Here is a 27,071-nt window from a genome sequence, read left to right as displayed (position 1 = left end):
GAATTAGCTAGCTTCCAGGTCTTCGGTTAACCTGTGAGACCTATGGGATATATCGAGGCTACTACACTCAAGCAGCTTCAGCGAAAGCGGGCGCTTGAGCCCGGAGCGCTTCGACCAGCTGAACTAGCTGATCTGTCCGGCTCTTCGCTAGACCTGTAAGAGCTGTAAATATCTAGGCTGCTCCACTTTCGTATCTTCTCCAACAGCGGGCGCTTGAGCAGGTGTCTCAGGCCGTCCGTCTGAATTAGCTAGCTTCCAGGTCTTCTATTGACCTGTGAAACATTGACCTATGGGAAGTATCTAGACTGTTTCACTTACGTAGCTCCTCCAGCAACGGCCGCTTGAGCGCGGGGCTGAGGTCGTGCCAGCGCGGCGGCAGATGGCGCGGCTCAAGTACCTATAGGTCACTTGCGAGTCAGCCTATTTGGATGGATAGACTATTTGTCCTGCTCAATCCTATGGGAAGTATCTAGACTGTTTCACTTACGTAGCTCCTCCAGCAGCGGCCGCTTGAGCGCGGGGCTGAGGTCGTGCCAGCGCGGCGGCAGGTGGCGCAGGCGCTTGGCGCGCACGCGCGGGCCCGGGCACGTGGGCACGGGGCAGCGCGTGTAGCGCGACCGCACGCAGCGGCAGTGGCACGGCTCGAGTGTGGATAGGCCACTTGCGAGTGTGGGAAGTCCCTTTGCGAGTGTGGATAGTCCATCTTCTGGAGCCCAAAAAGTCTTCTCGTCCTGCTCAGCTCGGTCCTGTAAAGCCTTGTCGTCCTTCTCAGCTCGGTCCTGTGAAGCCTTGTCGTCCTGCTCGGTCCTATGGGAAGTATCTAGACTGCTCCACTTACGTAGCACCTCCAATGGTAGTCGCTTGAGCGAGTTGCGAAGGTTTTCTTGTTGAACTAGCTAGATTATCCGGCTCTTCAGTTGACCTGTAAGACCTATAAGTGTCTAGGCTACTTAAGCAGCTCCTCCAACAACAGCCGCTTGAGCGCGGGACTAAGGTCGTGCCAGGTGAATTAAGTAATCAGTCTGGTATGGATACCCTATTCGCGAGTGTGGATAGCCCACTGGCGACTATAGACAGGCCATTTTCGGGAGCCCAAAAAGCCTTCTCGTTCTGCTCATCTCAGTCCTGTAAAGTCTTCTGGTCCTGCTCTGTCCTATGGGAAGTGTTTAGGCTTTTACGTATCTAGGCACTTACGCAGCTCCTCCAACAATGGCCGCTTGAGCGCGGGGCTGAGGTCGTGCCAGCGCGGCGGCAGGTGGCGCAGGCGCTTGGCGCGCACGCGCGGGCCCGGGCACGTGGGCACGGGGCAGCGCGTGTAGCGCGACCGCACGCAGCGGCAGTGGCACGGCTCGCATACTCGCGCGCCTGCTGCCTCCTCCTGGGGGAAACAAATGAAAAATTGGTACATTCACGCGGTTTTGTTCCCCACACGATGAAACACATTTCATGATGTCACAACTGCACGCAGATTTAATTAATGCTACTGACAACGCCACTCTTGTAGCGGAGTTTTGAGCAGACACTGTATAGGTTTGTTGTCGACACGACAAGATTCATGGGCGTAGCTAACGCCGTAAAAATGATACGGGGCTCTCCAGCTACAGGGGGCCCACAAAGCCGGATTAGCCTTAACCAGGCTCTGGTATCCACAGAGTCCACATCAATTTTGAACTTTATGCTGTGAAGATAGGGTTGAAAACCAATTACTTTTTTTTTAAGCCTGGTTAAGGGTTAAAGAAAAAATCTGAGTCTGAATAGAATTTGTAACGCACACGTAGACAAAGTTCACTCCGTAGTAATTTCGCTTCATGGAGTGAAAACTATCACGAATGTTCTGTGTGGAGAGGCTAAAGAACTAGCTTATATTATTTCTTATGTGCTTGAGATTCTTCTAAAAGCATCCAACTGTCTAGACTCTAGAGGGACTGAAATGTTAAAGTAAACAGTCAATACTCACTTGTAGTCCATAATGTGCCGCACGCGCTCTTGAAACTGTTCGCGTGGCATTCGGCGCTCCACAGACCGCGCACGCGCCGCTCGGCGCACTGGCGACCGTCGTGACGGCCGTGACGGTGACCGCGGCGGTCGGCGTCGCCGTCGCCGTCGTCACGAGGCTTGGCGTCGACGTCACCGGGCCCGGTGTACTGCAAGGTGGTATGCTGGACGGCGTACTGACGCGTTCCGTAACCGCTGCGGACAAAGGTTATATTGTTAGTACAGGTTGTTTCTTTTAAAAAAGTTATTTTTATTTATGCAAGTAGGCTTTTAAAAAGCACTTTTACACGTCCCAGTATTAACCCTACCACTGCTTCAGGACAATAAATGGGCCAGTGCTGAGAAGAAGCAGCGCAAGAAACTCAGTCACTCTCAACCTAAAGACTTCCACTGCTGGACAAAGGTTGGTCAAGGATTTCCACACCGACCGGTCCTGTGCTACGCCACCCTCACCAGATCTTTGGCCCGCCGAATGGAAGGCCTATCTACACTACGACTTCTGGCGGTCAAGCTGTAGATCCTGGCTACACAGGAGTTGCAGCGGTGGGAACGAGAGGTGGGAATAGTCCCGTTATACTACGTCTTCTGGTGGTCGCAATTCGAGAACTTATCTGCCCTAACGGATAGCTACATTCTCCGCCTGTCGTATGATTCTAACAGAAAAGATTAGGATTTGAAAAGATTTTAGATTGCCATACCTTCTTTTAAATAAACAACTTGAAAAAATCAAACTGCCTAAGGCGGGACTCGAACCCACGACCTTCCGCTTGCCGGGCTCTTCCAACTGAGCTACTTAGACACTGGATGAACCTGTCGAAATTTTCAAGTGTAATACGCTGTTATGGCCGCGTTTTAGTTCGATTTTTTCAAGTTGTTTTGTTTATTTAAAATTTAGTTTGAGAAGCGACTCTATTCGCTAAGAAATTTTAATATCGCCATACCTTCTGTTGACATTTCACTTATTGAACTCCTAAATTAAATTCAAACTAGACAAACTTCATCAAGTCACTGCTTACACTTTGAAGAGACAAATGCATGTAATCTAGAACTTAAACCCCACATTTACATGCTACATAGTAAGGATAAGTTTAATTAGAAGATTTAATTAGAATTATTTAGTGGTTAATGAGGACGACGTTCGAGGTTAATTCCATTTTTAATCTAACGTAAAGATAATTGTCTAGTGTAAACTTTCATTTATTTTTAGATAAGAAAGTATTCATATTAAGTCCAACTGAATTATCCTACTAATATTATAAATGCGAAAGTTCGGATGTATTGTATGGATGTCTGGATGGATGTTTGTTACTCTTTGTGACAAACTAAATTTCACCCGGATGATGCCGCGGGCAAAAGCTAGTGTTTAATAAAAATGTATTCCATTCCATACAAAATGTGTCCTAGATACATTAAATTGTTTACAATTAAAGGATGATTCTAAACCTGAGTTGCACCACCTTATTTTAACCGTGACTATTATAACCATAACCGGTGTTTTTTGTGTGGAGTTTAACATTTTGGACGTTTGTTAAAGTTGAAGTAAGATGGTGCAACCCGGCCTAAGACAAGCCATGTTCCACGCCACTATTTTGACAAATAACATACATTTCTTAGAATTTAATTCAACGTTATTGATCTTATTCCTGAACGCTACAATGTATCATTGATAATGTATCCCCAATCGGTTGTTATTAACGGGAACCGATCCCGGGACGCATAATCAGCCGCGCTGAATTCACCATGAGCCGCCATGTTTGGTACACGTCAGTCTCTAAATTATTGGCTACTGAAGTTTTATTGATAGGCTTTTGTTTATTTTCAAGAAGTTTAACAAAACCAGTAAAGGTCCCATGGAAAAGTTGAACTGTCATTGCACCAGCAACGAAATTAATCAAAACAAAATTTNGTAGTCATGACTATGTCCACCCTGCGGCGCCGGCTTATCCTTGAATTTTGGGACACGTTGTATAAAACATAGAAACGCACCGAACGCGGTTTTTATGTGAGCGCGCCAATACGTATGCGGCGCTCCACCCTACAATAAATATGATAAATTATTAAACATTAAATAATATTTAAATATAGATAACTAGCTGACCCGGCGAACTTTGTTCCGCCTTAATGGCAATAAATAAGCAGCCTTTTTTTTATTTCGAACGGGATAAAAAGTATCCTATGTCCTTCTCCTGGCTCTAAACTACCTCCCTGATAATTTTCAGCTAAATCGGTTCAGCCGTTCTTGAGTTATAAGTGGAGTAACTAACACGACTTTCTTATATAGATGTAATGATATTATATTATTTTCAAATGAATAGGAGATATTTCTAATGGCAAGTGAAATACTGACTGACAGAAGATATCCAACAAACATTTATAAAGAACCCACTGGTGCAATTTGTACATTGATAAACAAGTAGGTACAGTCAGTGTCAAATACTTTGTGACACATAAAGTAGGGCCCAAAAAGTTGACAACACAACCTTATAAAAAACTCAGTAAAATTCATTTATTTCTGTAAGTAGGCTTTAAAAAAGCACTTTTACACTGTATTATTCCCAGTATTAACCCTACCACTGCTTCAGGACAATAAATGGCCCAGTGCTGAGAAGAAGCAGCGCAAGACACTCAGACACTATTGTCAGCCTCTTTTTCAAAGGTTTACAGGCTTTCAATAATTGTGACAAAGATGTGTTGCAAACTTTGGGTGTCACAACCTATTTGACACTGATTGTACTAGCACCTGAATTGCCCAATAAAATAATGAAATAAATAAATAAATTGACTTATGTCTCATTAACATACTTGCTAAGATTGGTCAGTAGCAGAAGCAGTGAGAGTAAGCTTGGTTCTCTCACACGTCTTTTCAAATATTGATACCTTGAGACCAAAGATAAAGTAAAAAAGTAATATAATATGTAATAGATAGCTTTAATCAGTAATGATTTACAAATGGCCAACTCTTTAAAAAAAAGAACAGTTATGCCCTTAACCCATCAATCCCTAAGTGACCGCATAACAATAAAATATCTATTGTGTCTCGATTCATGGGGCTTGAAGTTTTAAGGAACCATTACATGTCTCATGTAATGGTTCCTTGTGTGTGTTTAAAAGCTGGTGGACCTCTCTGCTACGATTTTGGATGAAGCTCCACACCAAGTAAATGTTTCAATACTTTTCCTTTTCTTTCTGTACAACCTCCATACCAACCCTAAGTATAAGTTATGTTTTACTAACTCTATGAAACCTGATTGATAGCCCTTTGAAACCAACAGGAAAGTGCTATAAAGTAGTACCTAATGATACCACATACAAGTTACAATACAACAAACAAGTAACTTCTGTCATGAGTTAATTTTAATTTAGTTGGGTATTTTTTTTTTCCTATTATTGATTTTCATTTTTCTTCTATAAGTCACCGAAATAATATTACATTTATTTCGGTGACTTATAGGGGTCATTCCACAAAAATATGTCAACTCTTAGTCCGCGCCACATTTCACATGAAATATTTGTTAATATTTTATTCCAAAATTGTTAAATAACAGCTCGCAATGTGCTTTATTCATCACCCATTTATATTTTTTGAAACTGTTTTTAAAACATCTTAAATTCCTTTTGAATGACCCAAAACGTCATTCCCTAGGCATGTCCGTACTCCAAAAGTTTGTGTTTTGGGACCCACATTTATAAAAACATCAACTTTATCCTTTGTTTTAATTAACGAATAATCTATTTAAATGTATATTACACCAAATTCTATTAATATTTTGCGGTTTCAATAAACAATAATTTGATTTTCTTTAGTTGAAAAAGAGTCTAGAGCTTTTAGCGTCATTCCCTCGCCACGGACTGATTTTATAATTTTGCGCTTTAATATGTATTTAGAGTGAATGACATTTAGTTGAGTTTAAAGTACGATACGAAGTTATCCTCATACCATACTGGCTTTGCGGTAGCCGTTTTTTGAATTTTTTGTGTGGAGTTTAACATTTTGGACGTTTGTTAAAGTTGAAGTAAGATGGTGCAACCCGGCCTAAGACAAGCCATGTTCCACGCCACTATTTTGACAAATAACATACATTTCTTAGAATTTAATTCAACGTTATTGATCTTATTCCTGAACGCTACAATGTATCATTGATAATGTATCCCCAATCGGTTGTTATTAACGGGAACCGATCCCGGGACGCATAATCAGCCGCGCTGAATTCACCATGAGCCGCCATGTTTGGTACACGTCAGTCTCTAAATTATTGGCTACTGAAGTTTTATTGATAGGCTTTTGTTTATTTTCAAGAAGTTTAACAAAACCAGTAAAGGTCCCATGGAAAAGTTGAACTGTCATTGCACCAGCAACGAAATTAATCAAAACAAAATTTCAGGAATTTCGAAGTTAAAGATCAACTTCCCTTCAGTGGACTGCAGTGCAAAGCGGATGATAGAATGACAATTTTGACACTTTTCCTTTTTAGGCATGAATAAGACTGCTTGAGTTGCAAGAATCGGCAACGCACAGCTTTATAGTGACTAAATATTTTGTAAAACGTCTCTTTTAGTAACAGGAAAAAATGATGACCCAAAATGTGACTACTTTAGTTAGGAAGATGTGAAGGTAAAGACAAAAGGGCTTACTACAAAAAGTTAAATACTTGTGTACATTGTCATTTAGTATGGAAATGGCATTTTAAACCAATGTTCAACGTGTGTTTAACTTTTCGTAATAAGGCCCAAAGCCTTTCGCCCGCTTAAAATCCACTGGCTAAAGTTAGTCCTGACTAAATGCATAAAGTGCAAACTCCGTAATTGACTATCAAATCTGTGCTACCCTCTGGTCCGCGTTAAAATGCGAATTCAGACGAAATCCCGTCTAACTGCTGGCTAAACTGAAACATTCAAACAGTTAATCGCTGTTAAACACCAAAGTTGAGCTGCAAGCGGGCTCAATAATTAACACGCTGCGCTTGTGCGCCGGCTAACTCAGTTAGTTGGGACTAGTGATGGGCAGAGCAGAGCTGACTGTGGTCAAAAATACGATGATTTATTAAAAAGAGGAAGGTCAAAGAATTTTATTGTAAAGAGGATTTATATTTTTGTATGTTTGAAACGAATAAACTCAAAAACTATTGGACTGATTTCATAAATTCTTTAATTATTAGAATGCTACATTATCCCTGAGTAACATAGGCTATAGCAGACCGAAATTCAATGTGTTAAAAAAGTTGTTTCAAGGTCTTATAATATCTGCTAGTTTCTAATATTGGACTCGAAAATTACTGAGCTAATTTGTAGGCTAGGATACACAAAATTTTATTTCGATTGAGGATTGGATTAAACAAATTACTGTAGATACACTGATACAGTATCAGTCATTAAACCTAGACTACAGCTAATGATCAAGACTGAAAAGCACTTACTAAATCGGTTATTAAAAATTTGTGATCAGTCAGTTTAGACTTATCGATTTTCGATAGTAACGGATACTATCGACAAAATGCAGATTGAACATCACTATCAGTTAGTGTTTGACTGCCGCTGTTGCTCCATAATTTAGCGGCGCCAGGTTTTGCATTCGGGAATTGTAAGTCTGTTAAATGGAAATCGCGTTTGTAAATAAACTACAGTTAGCGCGTAGAGTCGAGGGTTCAAAATACGTATATTCATACATGGATAGATCCTAAAACTCATAAAACACATTTATTTTTGCAAATAGGCTTTTTACATCCGTGTGCTTTGTGCGAGTACATTAAATGTCATCGCTAGCGACTGCGTAAGAAAGGAAAGGAATGACAGATTGTACAGCGTCATACAGAACTAACATATTCATAGATTTTTTTATGCACTCGCTAGTGATGACGTATAATGAAAACTCGCACTTACACCTCGATTGAAAAAAAGCTTTATTTTTTTCAAAATCGCACCTCTTAGAAATATGCTTGGCATATTTGTTTGTTTGATATGACGTCATCTATTATGGTTTAAAAAGTATTCATTATCAATATTTTATCAAAAAAACCATATTCCCATTTCACCCAGTTCCATTTTTAAACCAAAGAATTACAGAGCACAGAGCGAGTTGTAAATTAAATGCAAACAATAACCGTCTCGCTCTGATCCGTTATTCTGAGGGTAGAGCGCTAATTAGTCGGCGGGCAAAGCAAACTTTTGCCTGGAATATCTAGGGAACAGCTGTTCCGGAATCAGGGACGCTGGAAGATACTTTTCGGTATAATTTAAAGAGAGAAATGTATTCTGATACGAGAAATGCTGGTTCGAATCCCGCGATGGACTATTGTGGAGAACTCACTCGTATAGCGTTTCATTCAAGAAGACGCGCCCCACCAAATTTTGGTCGAGGGGAAGCGCGGGGTGCGGGTGCGACTAGTTTGATCCGAGCGGCATTATTGTAGTGTGCACTCGTGAATGTTCAATCTCGTACAGACCGACATCATAAAGGTAGCAGGAAGGCGCTGGATGCAGGCCACTACCAACCGGTCAATTTGGAAGTATTTGGAGGCCTATGTTCAGCAGACGTCCTAAGGCTGAAATGGGATTTCGGCTGAGTAGAATAGGGCCTCTCTAATTATTCACATGGCTGTCTTAATAGGCGAAATCCCCAATTTGCCTACTTGGTAAATAGCAGTCATGCTCCTGCAGTAGTAACTAAATGACCTGATGATATGCATCCAACTGTAGTTTTACAGACCTGATTAACAGATCTGATTGACAGACTTGTATCTTTATCTGGTAAATAAAGTGACGAAAACATGTCTTTCATGCGTGTAGAATAACACAAGATTCCTAGAAGGAACATTTAAGCTCTATGCTTTGAAACTATGCTTCTATTTACCGAATATCTTCGTCGGCTACTCTCGATTAATCCCGCCATTACGATATTTGCGCGGGAACTAATTGGATCGGCGTACATTTTAGATTGGCTGATCTGGCGGCCATTATTTAGTGATGAGTCAACATTGGCGCCCAACGTGGTGGTAATTAAACCTTTGATTTTTGGATCGCAATTAATTTATTAATTAAACATTACAGTATTAATATTTTATTATCAATCTGATTTACTTTGCTTTACTTTAATGAAAGTATTTTTTATAAAATATTTAATTGGCGCCCAACATGGGGCCAATTTAAAATATTATTATTTTAGATATTTCTTTTATTTGTATCTAAATTGCCAAAATTATTTACTTTACTTACCAAGAGACAGGTATAACCTAGTTTGAAGAAAGAAAGAAAGAAGAAAGAAAAAATGTTTATTCAGTATCATCGAGAGTAAGTTGTAATCTTTGTTAAATAAAGGATTTATTTATTTATTTATTTAATTCCTTAGTTACAATAATATAATTCTTAAGAAATTTTTCAGACTTTTTTAAAGTGGCGCCCAACGTGGTGTCTCAAAGATGTCTACTTAAAGTCAAATAACGGCAATTTTAGTAAAATGAAAGACACGACGTAAAATAAACGACAGAAAGCCAAACAAGACGTCTTTGCGTTGGACAATCCAAGCTTTTTAAAAATGCTCAACGTCTCTGGAGTATCCTTTTACAAGAACGCAAAGATTTTAAGTATCTTTTTATAATAAATCCTTCTAGAACACGTCTACATTTCGGTCTATTTAACGTTACTTCTGAAATAGAGAAACACGGGGCTCAACGCGACATTTTTATATGAGTTACATTATTATTTACTCGCTTGATTTGCATTTCAACTAAAATAGAGAAACATGCGTCTCAACGTGACATTTTTATATGAAACGTCAAGCGAGTACTTAAGTAACTCATATAAAAATGTCGCGTAGAGACGCTCTCTCGTTCTCTATTTCAGTTGAAATGGAACGCGAAAGTTTAAAATCTTGTGTAACTCCACTGATTTTTAGAAACGAGTGTCATCAATTGTCAACAAACGATAAAAGGAGGAGGGGCAACTATTCAAACTGGAAAATTTTATATTATTGGCCGAGTACAATCAGTACCCTGGGGACGATATCAGAGCGATTCGTACCGTTTGTGAGTGAAGTGATTACCCATAGAGGCCGTTTGCTCGGCCTCCCCTGGGAGAAGGGCATGGAAGAATCCGCCGTCTCTCGCATTGTTTAATATTTATGACACTTGATGAAAGTCACTCGATTAAGACGATTGATTCGCTTGTTTGTGGTTTTTATTAGCCTATGGTAAAATTCTTTATGATCTTTTTAATAACTTTTCTTTTATGAAAGAGATACACATAGCTCACTAGAGGCCGCCCGCGACTTCGTACGCGTGGATGGATCTCGTATTCCCGTTTTACACCCTTAGAGGTTGAATTTTGCAAAATTCCGTCTTAGTGAGAACCTACGTTCTAAAAGGAACCCCCATGCAAAATTTGAGACTCCTAGCACTTACAGTTTCTGAGATTTCGCGATGAGTGAGTGAGTGACCTTTCGCTTTTATAGATATAGCTCAAGCTCATGACATACACGTAGCTCAGAACTGCCATAAAAATGGATGGGAAGTTATGATTTTGTATGTTCGTAATATTTTCTTTGATTTTCGTAACTTTTGACAATAAAATTGTCATTCTTATAAAGCTGTTTTCTGACACATTCACTGGCTTATACATATGAATAACAACAATACTTTAATACAATACAGCGCATATTAATCCCCGAAGGGTGTTTCGAGTCCGGCGTGACGGCGTAATCCGGCGCGCTCACACGGAATGCGCGATGAGGCGGCGGCGGCGGCGTAAGCCCGCCTTTTGCGGCGATTAGCGCTGCATTAACGTAATTAGCTGGATGAGCGGTTTTTGATCGTTTTTGTATAGAATAGAATAGAATAGAATGTATTTTTATTTGTAACACAATTATGATTAAGCTACAGCTGAAAGTAGCTTGTTTTGTAATAAACAATCACTATTTTTCACTCCTCAGCAACTTATACATAGAATTACGGTATGTGAACAACAAGATTAGCCAATAAAAAAACCGGCTCCAAAAAAGTGCACTAAAAAGTAGAAAAATAAAAACGTTATTTATTTATTAGGACAAATATTATTACCACGATTGAACATTTTCTTCCTGCGATGTTCCCACTTTATAATAAAAAGCCTCTGTCTAAATATGCGATGGTTAAAAAAATTAAAACAATTTGTTATTGTAGATACAACTAACGTTAAATAAATAAATAGCTCACGGAAAGAGTGTTACTCTTTCTCATCTGTGAGCTATAATAAAATGAAATGTTTAATAAGCAATAAGTAGTTTAATTATTGGGAGAGGCCTACGTTTAGCAGTGGACGTCTTTTAGCCAAAATAATGACGATGATGAAGTAGTTTCTGAAAAAAAAAACCTGTGTGAGATGGACAGACAGGTGAAAACGTAGGAGGAATCCTCATGAAATATCCCAAAATCATTATCAGTATAAAATAACCACTACTTGTACTCCAGAGCCCTATCCCAGCAAACGACCTCACAAAGACAGGAATAAACACAGTGTTTGTGTACAAATCCCGGTGTGCAGCGGACCGCGACAGTTTAACGAGCGCTGTAACGTGTGATAGGCTGCCCGCACACTGCAGCTAGCGGAGCGGAGAGCCTCCGCTTGGAAGTTTTGTTATCGAATGAAACTTTGTACGTAACAAAGGGACACAATAAACACAGATTGTTCGGTTTAAAATCCTGGATGGTGTGCTGTCGAGTGCGACAATTTAACGAGGGCATAGAGCGGTCTAGTTGCATTTTTAGAGCAAGCGAAACTGAGAAAATAAAAATGGTGCCCTACAATCAATTACAAATGTGTTATTGATAGACTTTGTTAGTTTTTAACTAGTCTTAAGACATTGTTTGTATCCTAGAGTAGGGAGATTTGTACGTTATTAAAATAATCAGCTGCATTGAGTTAAAATTATGCGTCTGTATCAAATTGGCACACGTGCGCCATCATCAGTAACCATCTATTGTTCATTCTATTTATTTAAAACTTACATGCACATAAAAGTACATGAGGCGAACTTAATGCCATCTATCCAGGTACATAACCAATAACCATGTATCTAAGTAAATTTCTCTAGCAAACAAGGTATCCGCTCCATCTCTCCGCTCGCTCTAGTGGACAGGCAGCCTAACGAGCGAGTGTTTACTCAGGACGCGACAGAACATGGATGACAAATATCGCGATATTAAATGCCGGTATATCGGAGCTTTATTTGAATAACGTCAATTCCATTGCCGAGTGATTGGAGATTTTATTCACTGAACTGAATTTTTAACTTCATTTTTTGCAAAAGTTCAGTCCACTGACAAAGAAAGAATCAAGTTGGTCAGTTCAACAGACTTAAAAGGGAACAAATTCCACCACGAAAATTAAAGGTGATGACAGATTGAAAAATATGTATTCCATCAGATGAGACGCAGGCCAAGAGCCTCCTCTAGCCTCTGTATTACGAAATAATGAAAATAGCGTAATTTTTTATTTGTACGTGTGCAACTGCTAGTTCATATTATTATAATCAACATATTTTATGTCACTTCCAAAACTGACTATTACGTACCTATAATTTTTGACCGCTTTGATTTAGAAAACTTGTAAGCAGAGCTATCAAGCATTTATCTGTACACGACTTGTGTATTTTGCTCTCTAATGTGCCCTGATTGTGACCGTTATAATAAAAAAAAACATTCTATTCTACCATAAAGGGCTAGTTTTCAATAATTCCAAAGAGCTCCTTGTAAGATTTCGTCCGCAATTAGTCACAAGACCGTACCACTGCAGTGCCAACAGCGCGATTTGCACAGCGCCCGCGGGACCCTAAGTGAATGAGTGTTTGCGAGACGACCCGAAGGTTGTCAGCCTGCATAATTTAAGGTTTTTGAGTCTCTGAACCATTGTCGTGGTTTACGTAATTGAGGGTAGCGAGTAGATAATACCTATCATATTTTTTTAATAGAAAAAAGCTTGTTTGATTTCATTTTAATTAGTTATCGATCTATTGTTAATCCAACATGAACTGATAATGAAAGTAATAAAAAGCTTGTAATAAAATTGTACAAAACTAAGAATTTTAGCGCGTTATTTATGTAATTGGAAAGTATCACGTTTTAATACATAGGAAATTTCAAATTCATAGGAAATTATTAATTCAATTTTATTAATAAACCAATAAGTTAATATCAGATTAATGGGAAAATACCGCAAAATATTGCCATTTTAATAATTACATTGGCAAAATTACTCAATTTAAATACGACAATACACTGAATTGATAGACAGATACAAAAAACCTATTGTTTCAGAATACGCAAATAAAGCACATTCAATTAATCCGTTGCAACCGTAATACTTTCCGCGCAACAAACGCGAGCTCCTGTCGAAAATTACGCGGCAATCACACCTATCGGCCGCACTTCTCTTGCGGATATAAAGGCGGGCGGGCGCTCTGCGCTCCACAGTCCACCGTGGACCCGCGCGCGAGTATGTTGTCTCTGTACCGCGCGTGGCTGGGCCCGGGGCCCTGCGTGGCGCGCCCTGCGCCCCCTCCCGGGGCCCACCGTCCCGTACCAAGGCGGGCCCGGCCTACAACACCCCCGCCGGAGTCCCCACCGCCTCCATCGCCAGGATCTACCACCTCCAGCGAGTTGGACGTCGAACACGTTGAGGAACCACCTCGTCCTGCTTCTAACACTGTATTGGATATCGCTTCCTGCGACGGGCCGGTGCGTTTCAGTCGAGTGCTCAACGTTGCTTGGCGAGAAAAGAGTACGCCGGAACGCGGCTGGCCCTGCCGCCATCGTAAGACCCAGAAGCCGACCCTGCACTACTACCCTTGCAAGACCTGTGGCTCGAAGTTTCCTTCCTACTACTTCGTGCATAAGCATCGCAAGCGCTGCCACGCGGAGGAGCCCGACGAGCCAGCACCTTCGACATCCAAAGCGTGAAGAGACAGTGGTTTTTGAAACATATCAGTGCGGTCAACGGACGAGCTTGTAGAATAACGGAGTTAACGACGGATTAGATTTTTCCAATTCAAAATTTAATTATCATTATTTGATTTTGATTTGAGGATGAACGGATAAAATCGCGTTCGTGATCAAGCGATTGGTGTAGGTTATGGACATTTAGTGAGTTTGATTGTAATGTTATTGTAATAAATGTTTATGAATTTAGTTGGTGTTTAATTTAATAACTTGTTGACGCAGTGATTGTTGGTTTGATGGATCTATAAAGGTAGTGTGTTAATTTTAACCTTGCGAGATCATAGTCGACGAAATTTTTAAATGATTTATTTGTGTAAGGTGACAACGAAGAGTTCAATAAGTGAAATGTTTGCTGATAATAATGTTAATTTGTTTGTCTAAAAAAAAATAAGACTTCTCCTGATCATTTCCCATATTATTACGAGGTTTTGATTACAATATTATTATGCACTAAATTAAGAATCGCGAATAAGCAAACAAGTTTTTATATGGGTTCAAATATTATCATGATTACAACCTGTTATAATACCTCGAAAAAGTATAATAATTACTTTTCATTTCGAGTATTGGTTATTTGATTCATTCGCATTTCATAAATATGAAAATGATTATGAAACCTAAATATATTTTAAACTAGCTTTCCGCCCGCGGCTTCGCCCGCGTGGAATTTTGTCTGTCACAGAAAAACTTTATCGCGCGCGTCCCTGTTTCAAAAACCGGGATAAAAACTATCCTATGTTCTTTCCCGGGACTCAAACTATCTCTATGCCAAATTTCATCAAAATCGGTTGCGAGGTTTAAGCGGGAAAGCGTAACAGACAGACAGACAGACAGACAGACAGACAGACAGAGTTACTTTCGCATTTATAATATTAGTTGGGATGATTGAGGCATATAAAAATGGCAAAAAGTAAGAATTTGCGACAAACAAAAATTTTAGTAGATACAATAATGTGTAACACGATTCTAAATCTGACTGCGGACCCATAGGATGGTCAAAAAGTAACTTCCTTGATGCACCATAACTTCTGCGGTAACTACGCAGTCAAAATCTCCTGAAATAGTATCAAATTCCACCAACCTGTTTCCGGCGTCGGCGGCGGTTGCGTCGGCGTCGGCGGCGGCTGCGGCGTGGGCGGCGCGCTTCCCGGCGGCGGCGTGGGGATGGACGACACCGCCGCCGCCGACAGCGAGACGGGCGCCGGCGATGATGCTGCGGGAGCGACCGTTGCGGGCGCCAGGCTGGTCGCTGGCAGCGGGGAGGGCACGCTGGTGGGTGATGATGATGTCTGTTGGAGAAACGAGCTGTTATTGACGTGCTACCCACTAAATCTAGGCTTTGTTTGCCACCAGTCATCCGCTTTGTACTGGAGGAAATGGAACTTTAACTTCGAACTCTTCCTTTGTTCTTCTGATTAATCTCGTTGCGGGTCCAATGACAGTTTAACTTTACCCCGGGACAAACTTGACCTTCACTGATTGGGTTTTTATTAACGGTCAAGCTGTATGACGGAAAAACCATCCAGTGGGTAAAATACCATAAAAATAGTTCCGAAATCACTTTGATCCTGCGTTTTTTGTATACATATAGCTAAATTGCCATGAGATGTGAATTCTAAATCAAATCTGTTACGAACTTACGAATGGATTTTTTTAAGGTACAGTTCCTTTTTTATGTTATATGAGTACTTTCTTAAATTAATCATAAAAGCAGTATTAATTGAGTATTCTATTGACTGTCAGTCGCTCACCGTCACAACAGTCGTTGTCATCATCGCCTCACAAGTAGTCGGCGGCGGCATCGGCGGCAGCGGCGGTAGCGGCGTGTCCGGCGTGAGCTCCAGCGGCGGCGGCGTCGGCGGCGAGTCGGCGACCGACGGCGCGCCGCCGGGGGCTGACGACGCCGGCGGCGGGGATGGTATGAGAGGCGGCGTTCGGAGTTCCGTTCTGCGAAAGAAATTTGATGTTAGAAAATCATATAACTCTCCTTAGTTTGACTGAAAAAGACCGTTTCACGCAATAGATTTTGCGATCCGAACACTCGTTCTGTTCAACTGAACTGTATTGCAATCTGTATACCTTACTTTTGTTTAGTGCGACTTTGACATTTTGGTCGCGAGAAAACTTTACTTTGTTCTGTAAGCCATCTACCGCTGCATGTTTTAGTGGTTTGGTTAGACGACAGAGCTAATGTTTTAACTTTTAATTCTATCCAAAATGGAGCAAGAATTTTGCTTACGATAGCTTCTCTATCCTTTATAACTATGCCATCAACAACACTTCATGTTCATCCTCTTTTCAAATTCAAAATATCAACCCCCAAAAAGGCATCATACATTTTTCAAAGTTATAGTAAAGCTGTAAACTTTAAATCACAGTATCACCGCCATATTTCCGATCCCCTCGCCCTTCAACCCTCGCGAGCCGCGGTCTAATTAGCCCGTCGAGTCGCGTAATTATGTTTGCCCAAACGATCCGCCGATATGTATAATTGAACGATGAGCCGCGTTTTAGGGTTGAACGTGTTGGGGTGGGTCTTGGTTAAAAAGGAACACAGTTTGGCAGTTTATGATGTTTTAATGTTTTTGAAACAAAAATGTCCTGTCGGCTGATAAATGATACAATGGTTTTAGGACGAATTTTTATAGTTTCGTTAGATAATATTGCTAGAAATTTGACATCATGCTAATATAAAAAAATCTCGCGTCCCAGCAGTGTTTGTAACAAAATTCTTTGGAAACGTCTTATTTATTTATTTCGATGAGCGACATATAAGCTTACAGAAAAATCATAGCTTGACCTTTCTATCTTGACCGATTCTTTTGAAATTGTGTGTGTATATTCAGTAGGTCTGAGAATAGGACGAACTATTTTAATAGCCCTAAGTGTTACCTAAAGGTTTTCACGGGTACGAAGTCGCGATTTCTTCAGGTAAAAGATATCTGACAAATGATATTACATAATTTTCTCATTATGTATGTTTAAAAATACTTATCATTATGAAATCATTACGCTCAAAGCTAGGCAGTCCTGGTTCTGTCAATAGGCCGTATAGGCCACGGCCTAGGAGCGGCAGATTTCAGATGACGCTTACTCGATTTCAGAAGATAAAAGTTAAATAAAGATCCAACCCCACCCTAGCCTACGGGCGGCAAAACTGTAAATCCGCCACTGAAGCTAGGTAACTTTAAAATTATTTATCACAGCCTCATAAATAATTACAAGCGTTATTTACACCAATCGTAATTAATAACTCAAACAAATAAACATCGAATTTTCACCGCGGCAAAATCAAACCGCAAAATGTACCAAAAAAGCACCAAAAAGTTGCCAACGTTGTCTGTGGTACAGCCAACAGTAGGTACAGTCAGCATCATATAGTTCGTGACAAAAGTGACCAAAAATTTGACAACGCAACCGTATTGTAATTGTAACATAGACGTGTTGCGAACTTTTTGGCTACTTTGGGTGTCACTAACTATTTGACGCTGACTGTACATCAAGCTAATCTCTGTGACATCTTATGTAGTTGCTATAGGTGCGTTATTGCAACAAAAGATAATATTATCAAAATCAAAAACATTTTATTCAATTTTGACCACTGGTGGCACTTCAAATACAGCAAAAAAAAGTCATAGTCATAGTCATTTATTATTCCATAAACAATAACATTATCGTATTGGAGGCACTTTACATGGCCCCTTGTCTTTTGGGCCCTACCAGCGCTTCGAGACATAGTGCTAAGAAGAAACACCGGAACAAACTCACTTAACACTAGTTGCCAGATAGTCTGACGTGCTGTGGACTGTACAAAACCGTTATTTGCAGATCATTAAAATTTAGCCAATTAATACCCCAGCCAGGGGTAATTATACGCGGGGGGTGGGGGGATGCAAACACAATCGAATTAATCCAACTTGCGGATTAAGGGAGCTTACACATTGCGACTACCTTTTTCTTTTTTTTATTATTTTCTATTGACGTTCATAAGGGCTACCTTTTTCTTTTTTTTATTATTTTCTATTGACGTTCATAAGTGCCACTTGTGGTCTAAACTGAATAAATATTTTTGATTTTGATTTTGATTTTGACTTTTTTCAGCATTACACGCGCATTTTACAGTCGCGCCTGTCACGACTAGTCGTGCGATTGTATCGCGATTGTTGCTGCTTTTAGTAACCCACGTGTGAAGGTAGATGTTTTGCCACTGTATGGATGCTGCATCACGACTGAGGACTCATTCAGTTTTGCGGGGTCCAGTAAAACTGGACAGTCGTGAGAACACACACTTGTGCCTTTAAAATTCGAATTTCAAACGGATCGGTTTTTTGCGGGACACTACAAACGGGATGTTCGTGTGAACGTTAATATTAAAACACGTATACTAATAAACGGGATCCTGCAAAAAACGGGATGTCTCCATAGGAATACGCTCTGAATCGCGTTTGTATCGCTGTCAAAACTAGCAGTGTAAAAGGGCCCTAAGGCTTATGCAGTGATGGACGCAGCGTGTGATACAAAGCGTTTACAGCATAATAAATAATAAAACAAATATTCCCGATCAGCATATTCTGTTTGTATTTGTACCTGACTGTGGATGAAACATTGTCAATACGAATGATTTTATTGATGTTGACATGTAAAAGTTAAAACAAAAAACTGTTGATATTTAATAAGGCTTAACTTCCACAGTGAAACCTATATCAGGCCTGTGATCCGTGATCCGCGAGTTTACATCGAAAACAAAACACGCACGATGGCCCACCTACAGGATATTTATTTATTTATTATTATTATTTATTCGACAAGGCCTCACATACGAGCGAACATTGACTCACGCACGCGTATTCTTGTGTATGATGGAAGAAAATAAAGAAAATGGTGTACTAAATACTGTGCAGTATTTAACTGCCTAAATAATAATAAAAACACAGAATGTACTTTTTTAAGTTGCCTCAAGACACTGAGAGGTAAATAAGTAGTTAATATTATTCATGATAATTCATGCTGCATACATTTTTTTAAATACCTTCGCGAAGTAAAACTTCTGTACGTAGTACTTATTATTATTCTGTGCCTATATTAACAAGTACTAACAACATTCTAAGCACCTATCTAGCGCTTAATTCAGGTATATTTTATGCTCTGTCACGTCATAATATTTAATGTCAATATCATCCCTCCTGTGCCGCTCCCATGCCTCAGGCACTGACTGACTTAAAACTGACTTTGTAAGAATACTTCTACAAAAGTACTTCTGGGATAAACGGACATATTCTTCCGCACAGACTGACAAAATCAATATTTAAAAAAAAGTAACTAACTTTTTAACACTTGCATCCTTTAAAATCCACACAATAACATTCGCATTTAGCAACGTAACCATCCGAATATCTACAATCTACACCAGAGGTCGGTAATTAATTTTTCCGAAACCACCAATCAAGGCAATGCACAATTAACAAAACGAAAACCGAACGTTGGGTACACAAAAAAGGCGTTTTTTGGTCACATCCTAAACGGATAGGCCAATCCAGGCTCTCTAGTCAAAATCTAGTTCTCTACTCTATTATGAAATAATTCATTGAAATATAACCTTACACACTCACTTATATTTAATTTTCATAGTAAATAAAAAAAAAGTGCCCAACCACTGAAAGAAAAAAATCTGTTTTTTTGATTTCAGGTTACACCCAACCTCCCCTTGGCCCAAGTCAAGGAGGGCTTATGCCTGTTTTCACCATCAATTCCTAATTTTGAAGTGACCCCTTTGAAAACAAAATTCCTCTTAAGTGTTACCAGAGCTCTGGGACCCCTCTGCAGAGGGGTCACTTAAAAATTAAGGATTGATGGCGGAAACCGGCATTGGACACCTTGTACGTAAAATCAGTTTCAAGAGTAAGGTACAAAAACAATAAATCTTTAAAAAGAATGTTTCTTTTTTCAGGTGGTGAAAATATCGAATTGAGAAAATAAGTATAAAATTATTCGAGTTCTGCAAACCAGAATGGACTAGCTGTTCTCCCTTAGCCATGACTGTGCCGCCTCTGCGGGCATATTCCGCTTTCTCGATTGCCGGCTGCTTTTAATTAAGGCAATTAGAAAGATGGGCTCGCTGTTTGCGTAAAAATCTAAACAAGCCTTGTACGGTTATACTAGTGGCGGCCCGGTGTCGATAAACATCGGCTGTAGATTTATCGATAAACGCAAACACGACTCAGCCAAACGCTAATTGGCGCAATCGCAAAAACCTGCATCGCAAATATTGACTGCGCGATGTTTCTATCGTTTTTTTTTTTTGCTGTGATACGCAACAGTATCGGCGGTTGATGTTTTTATTGGTCCTTTGATACGTGGCAGGTTTAGATCGGGATAGATGCTAGTGGTTTTAACTTTGTTTTTATTTGGTCAGAATGTACAGTGTAATCGAGAAATATTACCTACAGCTGCGTTGATTTTTACACCCCAAGAAAGAACTTTTAAGATTTCCCTGAGCCTTCAATTAGCACCTAATTTAGGCATGAGCGACAAAGACATGAAAATACGTTACATAAAAAGTGACTTGAAAACTGCTAGGTGACAACTGGTGTACGTAGGGTAAGTGATATTGGTATAAGACGCGGACCGGTATCTCTTACAGAAAACCTTTTAAGAAAGGTGATTGGTGGTGTAACCTTATGGGAAACAATAAAACAATTCAATAGAATGACATTATTCAAATAATCAAGAATCCACGATAAGACAGTCCTACATCGACAAGCAACATATCGACACAGCCCCCTCCCTACCCCCGCGGGGGCATCTGCAAATAATCACGGGAGTGATTGTCAACACGCACGAATATAACGCGGGCATTATTCCCGTTTCCTTCGCAAAAACAAGCCCCCGTGGGGATGGGAAGCTCAAATCGAACGACGACAATCGAACAAATAAATTTATTTATTCCAGCAAATTACTTGGGACTTGTTTTTCTCATTATTCCGGGAAAATTCGGCTTATTTATAAGTCAAGATGGGGCAAAACATTTTCAAAAACATTAACTGTTACCTACCTGATAAAATACCTGTTTGTCTTGTTGTTATTTGAGACAGTCTCTAATTAGTAAGTTTATTTCTGACAACAGATTTTCAATTATTTCAATTTCCCAGTAACTCAATGAGCCTTTATACGATATTAGTAGAAGACGTGTGACATGGTGAAATCGAACCACATTTTTTTAAAGAATATTAGCAATATGTAAATACAAATCTATACTAATATTATAAAGCTGAAGAGTTTGTTTGTTTGTTTGTTTGTTTACTTGAACGCGTTAATCTCCGGAACTACTGGTCCGATTTGAACAATTCTTTCAGTGTTAGATAGCCCATTTATCGAGCAAGGCTATAGGCTATACAACATCACGCTACTATTAATAGGAGCAGAGCAATAATGAAAAATGTTGCGAAAACGGGTTTTCACGCGTACGAAGTCGCGGGCACAGCTAGTTACTAATAATCCCATTAACCCCTCGTGTTAAGCTAAAATGCTTGTGTTACGATTGGTGGAATATTTGACGATCCTTTTAAACAATGCTGGTATTAAGTACTCTACTACAATCTTGACCTAAAAACATCAATTCTATTTCCGCGTTTAAGTAGCCTCACCTTCATTCATATTTCAGCAAAAGAATTACAAAATTAAATTTAAAGATCAAAGCCTTACCAAGATGATATTAAATTGAAATGAACAATCGTAGATATAAGAAAAAGGTCCAAGACTGAGAGTTGCCGGGTTGGAAGCCAGGGGGTAGGGGGGTGTATAAAAATGTGAATTTTAAACGATTAATCTCGAGATGAAATATCGAGTTATCCGGGGTGTTCAAACACAGCCGGAAACTCCTCTCTGGGTGCTTTTTAAAAATAAAATTCTCCCGCACATGAAGATTGATTTTGGTAATGCTGTGTGCTTATCTGAATTTCATGGGAGATAAGTGCATTGAAATTGTTTCAGGATCAAATCAACCCTTTTCAGGCGACTACGTCTGTAAGGAACCGTCAAAAATATTGTTCCTGTACATTTCATACAGTTTATTCATCATCATCATCATCAACAGCCCTTTACAGTCCACTGCTGGACTATGAGCCTCCTCCACTATAGTGGAGGGATTTGCCATAATCTCCACGCTTGGCAGGCGGGTTGGAGATCGCAGTTTAAAAGATTGATGTTTTTCAGAGAGCGCTGCTGCCCGTTCTCTGTTTGATGTGTAGTCCCTAAGTCGCCTCTTACGACACCCGCGGGAAGAGTATGGGTTGGTGACAAATGTATTCTACTCTGCCGTTACCACACGGCGGACACACAGTACAGTTTATTATGGTTATTATATATACAGTTTATTATATTTAACACATGAATTGTTGATTATTCGCATAAATTAGTAATTAATTTATTGTTGCAATTCCATAAACAGGTTCATGTAATGGGTCTATGTTTATCAACTAAGAACTTTTGTAAATACATGAAGCAATAAAGAACATTTTGAATTTAACGCAAATATAGTCCCTTCCCTTTATATCAAGACGAATAATAATTACCTAATCAATAAGTTCATATTTTTTAAATTCGAAGGTAGGCCATTATTCTATGAGTAGGCTACAAAATACCAGCATGTCGCCTAAAGCGGATTATTCTCGAGCGCTTAAAAATTAACGTCTAAAGGCCAGAGCACACGCGCCGACCTCATCCATTTAAGGCGCATTACACACGGCGCGACTCCGACCCGCAAAAACTTCTTTAATAATTCAACAGAACAGAGAACGTTCTGTTGACACTATGTAATTAAAAAGCTCTCTCGGTCTCACGATATTGATACAGAGGAAATTATATGATATTTTTCCCGGTACCCGCTTTTTGTCGGGCTGTAGCGAATTTGTATTTGTACAGTATCGATTGAAGGCCGTGTGTGATGTTGGATTGTAAATACGAATATTTAGATGCGATCGGTTACTGTTTTTGTTGCTTACGATTTTACAGATCATGATTCTGATTAGACAAAAGTTTGAACATAATGATGTACCGACTAGAACTGGATGGGCGCTTTTTGACACTTTTTTATTGTTCAGATTCAGATTTTTTAAAATGTATTTTTAAATAATTAGAAGAATATGCTGTAAAAGCTATACATATTAGGACGTGTAATTGCTCTGAAAAGCACAGAATTCATCGTACTCATACAGAATTTGATCTTTTTTATTATTTTGTCTACCTATTTACACTTTCAACATTATTTTTGGTAAATTGTATGTATTCGCTTTAATAAACAAAATTCATCAGCTCTAAAAATTCTGCTTAATGTTTACTAATATTATAAATGCGAAGTAACTCTGTCTGTCTGTCTGTCTCTCTTTCACGCCTAAACCACTAAACCGATTTTGATGAAATTTGGCATAGAGATAGTTTGAGTCCCGGGAAAGGACATAGGGTAGTTTTTATCCCGATTTTTGAAACAGGGATGCGCGCGATAAAGTTTTTCTGTGACAGACAAAATTCCAAGCGGTCGAAGCCGCGGGCGGAAAGCTAGTTTTATAATAATCTGAGAATGTTTCAAGATACTGTGGCTAAAAATGCACATGATAGAGTCGACGGTACATCAGACTATACATTTTTGTAGCAAAATAGGCCATACCACAAAGATATCAGATGCCACAGTGTGCTCGAAGTGCTGTCGTCTGTACACACATGGAACGTCTTCACTAGCGAGTACTTCAAAAAAATCTATTTAGATTTTAGTTGTTAAAAGTAGCCGCTAGGGGCGCTGTACAATCTTCATACATTTAACGTCATTTTTACGCGCTAACTAGTGACGTTTCGTTTGATGTGAACTCACACTAAGCTCTCGTAATAGTTAGCACGTACCTTGCGGGCTGCGGCGCCGCCGTGGGCAGGATGCAGGAGACTCCAGAAGCCAGCCCCGTCTCGTCCAAGCTCGGCTCCTTGTTATCCACCGACCGCGCCGTCGCTCCTGGGGGACAAATACAGAACTTAGTACTCATCATCATCATCAGGGCAATTAGACTCCACTGCAGGCACGATCCTCCTTTTACCAGAGGCAATGGAGGATTTGGTCTACACCGCGCCGTCGCTTTGCGTTATTGACATGCGTCATTTGACATATTGCAACTCTGACGTTTTGTGAATCTGACGGAGCCCTAACTAACTAAGGCCCGATTCCCACAACGCCGGATTGGAAATCTGCCGGACCGGTAAAAGCCCGGAAGTGCTAGTGGCTGTACAATTTATATGAAGCTATTCACATTACCCCGGATCCGGCATTTTTGCCGAGCGTTTTGTCACTGCGAAGTTAAAGTAGAACCACCGGACCGGAGCAGAGTTTGTCCGGCATCGGTCCAAGTGCTTCCCTCGCGTCCTTCGGCTCGCATTTTTTGATAAAAGTAGACTTGTTTACTGTCCTATTTTCTTGCGGGATCCGGTGTAATGTAAACAACTGTCCGGCGTCCGGTGTCCGGCAAATCTGCTGCACCGGCATAGTGGGGGGACGAGGCCTAAGAGCGCTTGTAGACGTCCGTTTTTTTGACCGGACAACGGCCCGATTTTTTCACCGGATTTAGCGGTGGTGTATGGTTTATAATGAACGTGTGCACATGCATCGGACATAGGTCCGGCGAGAAAATTGACAGCAAACAAAGGATATCCGTTTTTTGACGGTCCGTCGTCCGGTGAAAAAACGGACGCCTACAAGCGCTCTAAGGATGCTCCTGCTTACCTTGCGACCTCTGGAGGCGCGTGGTGACTCCGGCGGGCAGGTCGGGCTCCGGCGCCGGCCGCGGCGGATTGCGCGCGGAGCGGCGCTGGCGCGGTTTCCGCAACAACTGCTTGTAATTCTCAGCCTTCTTCGATAGGTAATAGAATCTAAAACAGAATGCAACTGTTAACACCTGCACTGTACGATCGTACATCCTGCTGCACCGTCAGCATCCTCACTAGGGAGTTAGTTCCCTTCCTGACCTCATATCCCGGGTACGGGAGCGGTGCCTTACAATCACTGCCTCCCGCCCGTACATGCACAGTCTTCAAATTTCAATCAACTTTATACTATCTATTTGAATTGTAATGGAACGCGAAAGATTACCTATAGGTAACTTTATCATAAATATTTACACCCGAAAAATCCGGCTCGAAGGACCAAGTTGACGCGTCCAAATCTAACACATTAATAAGCATTAAATGGTGAAAGCTTGATTGCTTGGCAAAATGGTTATAACCATTACACACGACGAAGGTAAACGAACGTGAACTGACTTAGATATTACAATTTGCAAAATTATTTCAAAGGTTTTCAATTCAAATTAGAAAGTTTTGATTTATGTCTGTTTTTCAATTCAAATTAGAACTTTGTTGATTGGCGAAGTGAATTTACTGTAAGTACTTCGTACAAAATTAGAATAAATCCCTAGTTCTCACCTAACACAATCCCTGACACTCTTCCGGGGCAGAAAGGAGGCAATCTGGCCGAAGTTCTTGGGGTGCTGAAGGTATTTCTCGCGGAACACCTCCCGCTCTGATTGCGACCACACGTTGCGAAGTTGCAACTCCTTGTGCTCCGACTCCATGTCCATACACCGGCCTGGGGAAGGATGGAATATTAGTATCTAGACGTTTAAGATGGTATTTGGCACTATAACACTTTGGGGGAGAAAATAGCAGTTTAGTATTTTGATTTTTAGATAAAGTACGGCCAACTAGCAGCGATACAAAAGGTCGATACGACTGTCGAGTTGACAATATATTCTGTCTCTTGATGAAATAGTAAAGTTGCAGCATAAAAATAATAATAAGGAAAGAAAGCAGCAGGATACAAGATATGCATGTATAAAACAAACAAAAGTTTTACACAATGCTCTCTCTCTGCTCCTGAACCGATTTTTCGATGGTAAACACGTGTATAAATATTTGTATCATAAAAAGAATCGGAAAAGAGATACATATTGTCAAAAAAGCGCAATTAGACGCCATTTTTCCAATATAACGGCGCTTCGGTAAAGATAGTAACAAAGTTGTGATTCGGAAAAAGTAAAATTCCCGGAAAACTTTCCAGGTAAATCCTCCAAATGACTGGACCAAAAGCTCCATCTGGATATAAAAGCTAGGACTAAACGCGTAGTGATCTGAAAGGGAGGTCCCTTTTTTCAGGATCAAAACCTTAATGGTTCTCACGGTAGAAACTAGCGCCGCCACTCGGAATAATATACGACTTTCTCGCACCCCATTTACCAAGGACGCTCAATGCCATCTATCTTTGGATGCTGAAAACTCGATATTCCAAGTAATATGCTGGCTCTGGTACCTTTACAGTTGATACAAAGTACTAACCGAAAATGTATGATGGCGCTAGTTACGAGATTTTAAATAACCAGCGGCCGCCCGCGACTTCGTACGCGTGGATCCCATTTTACTCCCTTAGGGGTGGAGTTTCGTAAAATCCTTTCTTAGCGGATGCCTACGTCATAACATCTACCTGCATGCCAAATTTCAACCCGATCCGTCCCAGTGGTTTGGGCTGTGCGTTGATAGATCACTATGTCAGTCAGTCAATCACCTTTGAGTTACATATATTTAGATAATGAAAGCTCGTAATCCACTCAATGGTGATTTCGCCATCTATAAGCCAAAGTTACCAGTTGTTGGGTAGAAAGATACAAAAGATAACAACAATGTTAACAGCATTGCTGTGTTACAGCAGAGGCAAGATAGCCTCTGTGAGGCTCTGTGGTGTGGTTGCGGATTCCGGGTGAAACTCGCTTCCACCTTCGGCATAGTCATCTTAATGCAGGCTAGGAATATTCCCGTCGCGTTAGGGTAAAATGGTGATAAACGCTTTTTCAATTTGTTCCCAGAAAAACATCATATAGCAAGTCTCATTTATTATGGACAGCATTAAATTTGTTACGAACGACCGAGGCCAGCGATCATCTCCATACAATAGACGTGTCTCTCATCTCAATGATTGCGTGTCTGAAAGTATTCCACATAAATAACGTCGGCACAAACACAAACAAGTGACCGATGACGTCACACTATCAGCTGTTCATCGCGGTCAATGACACTGTTCGACTTAAT

The 27,071-nt window shown here is 40.3% G+C and overlaps 1 protein-coding gene across 1 annotated transcript in view; it reads right to left on the bottom strand.

Moving 5' to 3' along the window:
* Positions 1 to 26,244, bottom strand: part of LOC114363227 (flocculation protein FLO11-like) — a 29,952-nt gene extending 3,708 nt beyond the window's left edge. Inside the window, exons 1-8 of the mRNA XM_028318892.1 lie at positions 26,226 to 26,244; positions 25,416 to 25,578; positions 24,718 to 24,863; positions 23,850 to 23,955; positions 15,710 to 15,905; positions 15,040 to 15,247; positions 1,958 to 2,190; positions 1,195 to 1,378 (exon numbers count right to left, since the gene is read on the bottom strand). Coding sequence (XP_028174693.1) covers positions 1,195 to 1,378; positions 1,958 to 2,190; positions 15,040 to 15,247; positions 15,710 to 15,905; positions 23,850 to 23,955; positions 24,718 to 24,863; positions 25,416 to 25,578; positions 26,226 to 26,244 — 1,255 coding nt within the window. The remainder of the gene's footprint in view (positions 1 to 1,194; positions 1,379 to 1,957; positions 2,191 to 15,039; positions 15,248 to 15,709; positions 15,906 to 23,849; positions 23,956 to 24,717; positions 24,864 to 25,415; positions 25,579 to 26,225) is intronic.
* Positions 26,245 to 27,071: the final 827 nt, after the last annotated feature.

The sequence above is a fragment of the Ostrinia furnacalis genome, unplaced genomic scaffold (assembly GCF_004193835.3).
Source record: "Ostrinia furnacalis isolate ACB-3 unplaced genomic scaffold, ASM419383v2 OfSCF7032, whole genome shotgun sequence".
NCBI classification, from domain to species: Eukaryota; Metazoa; Arthropoda; class Insecta; order Lepidoptera; family Crambidae; genus Ostrinia; species Ostrinia furnacalis.
The sequence above is the reverse complement of the archived record's forward strand: the minus strand, read 5'-3'. Positions and strand labels throughout refer to the sequence as shown.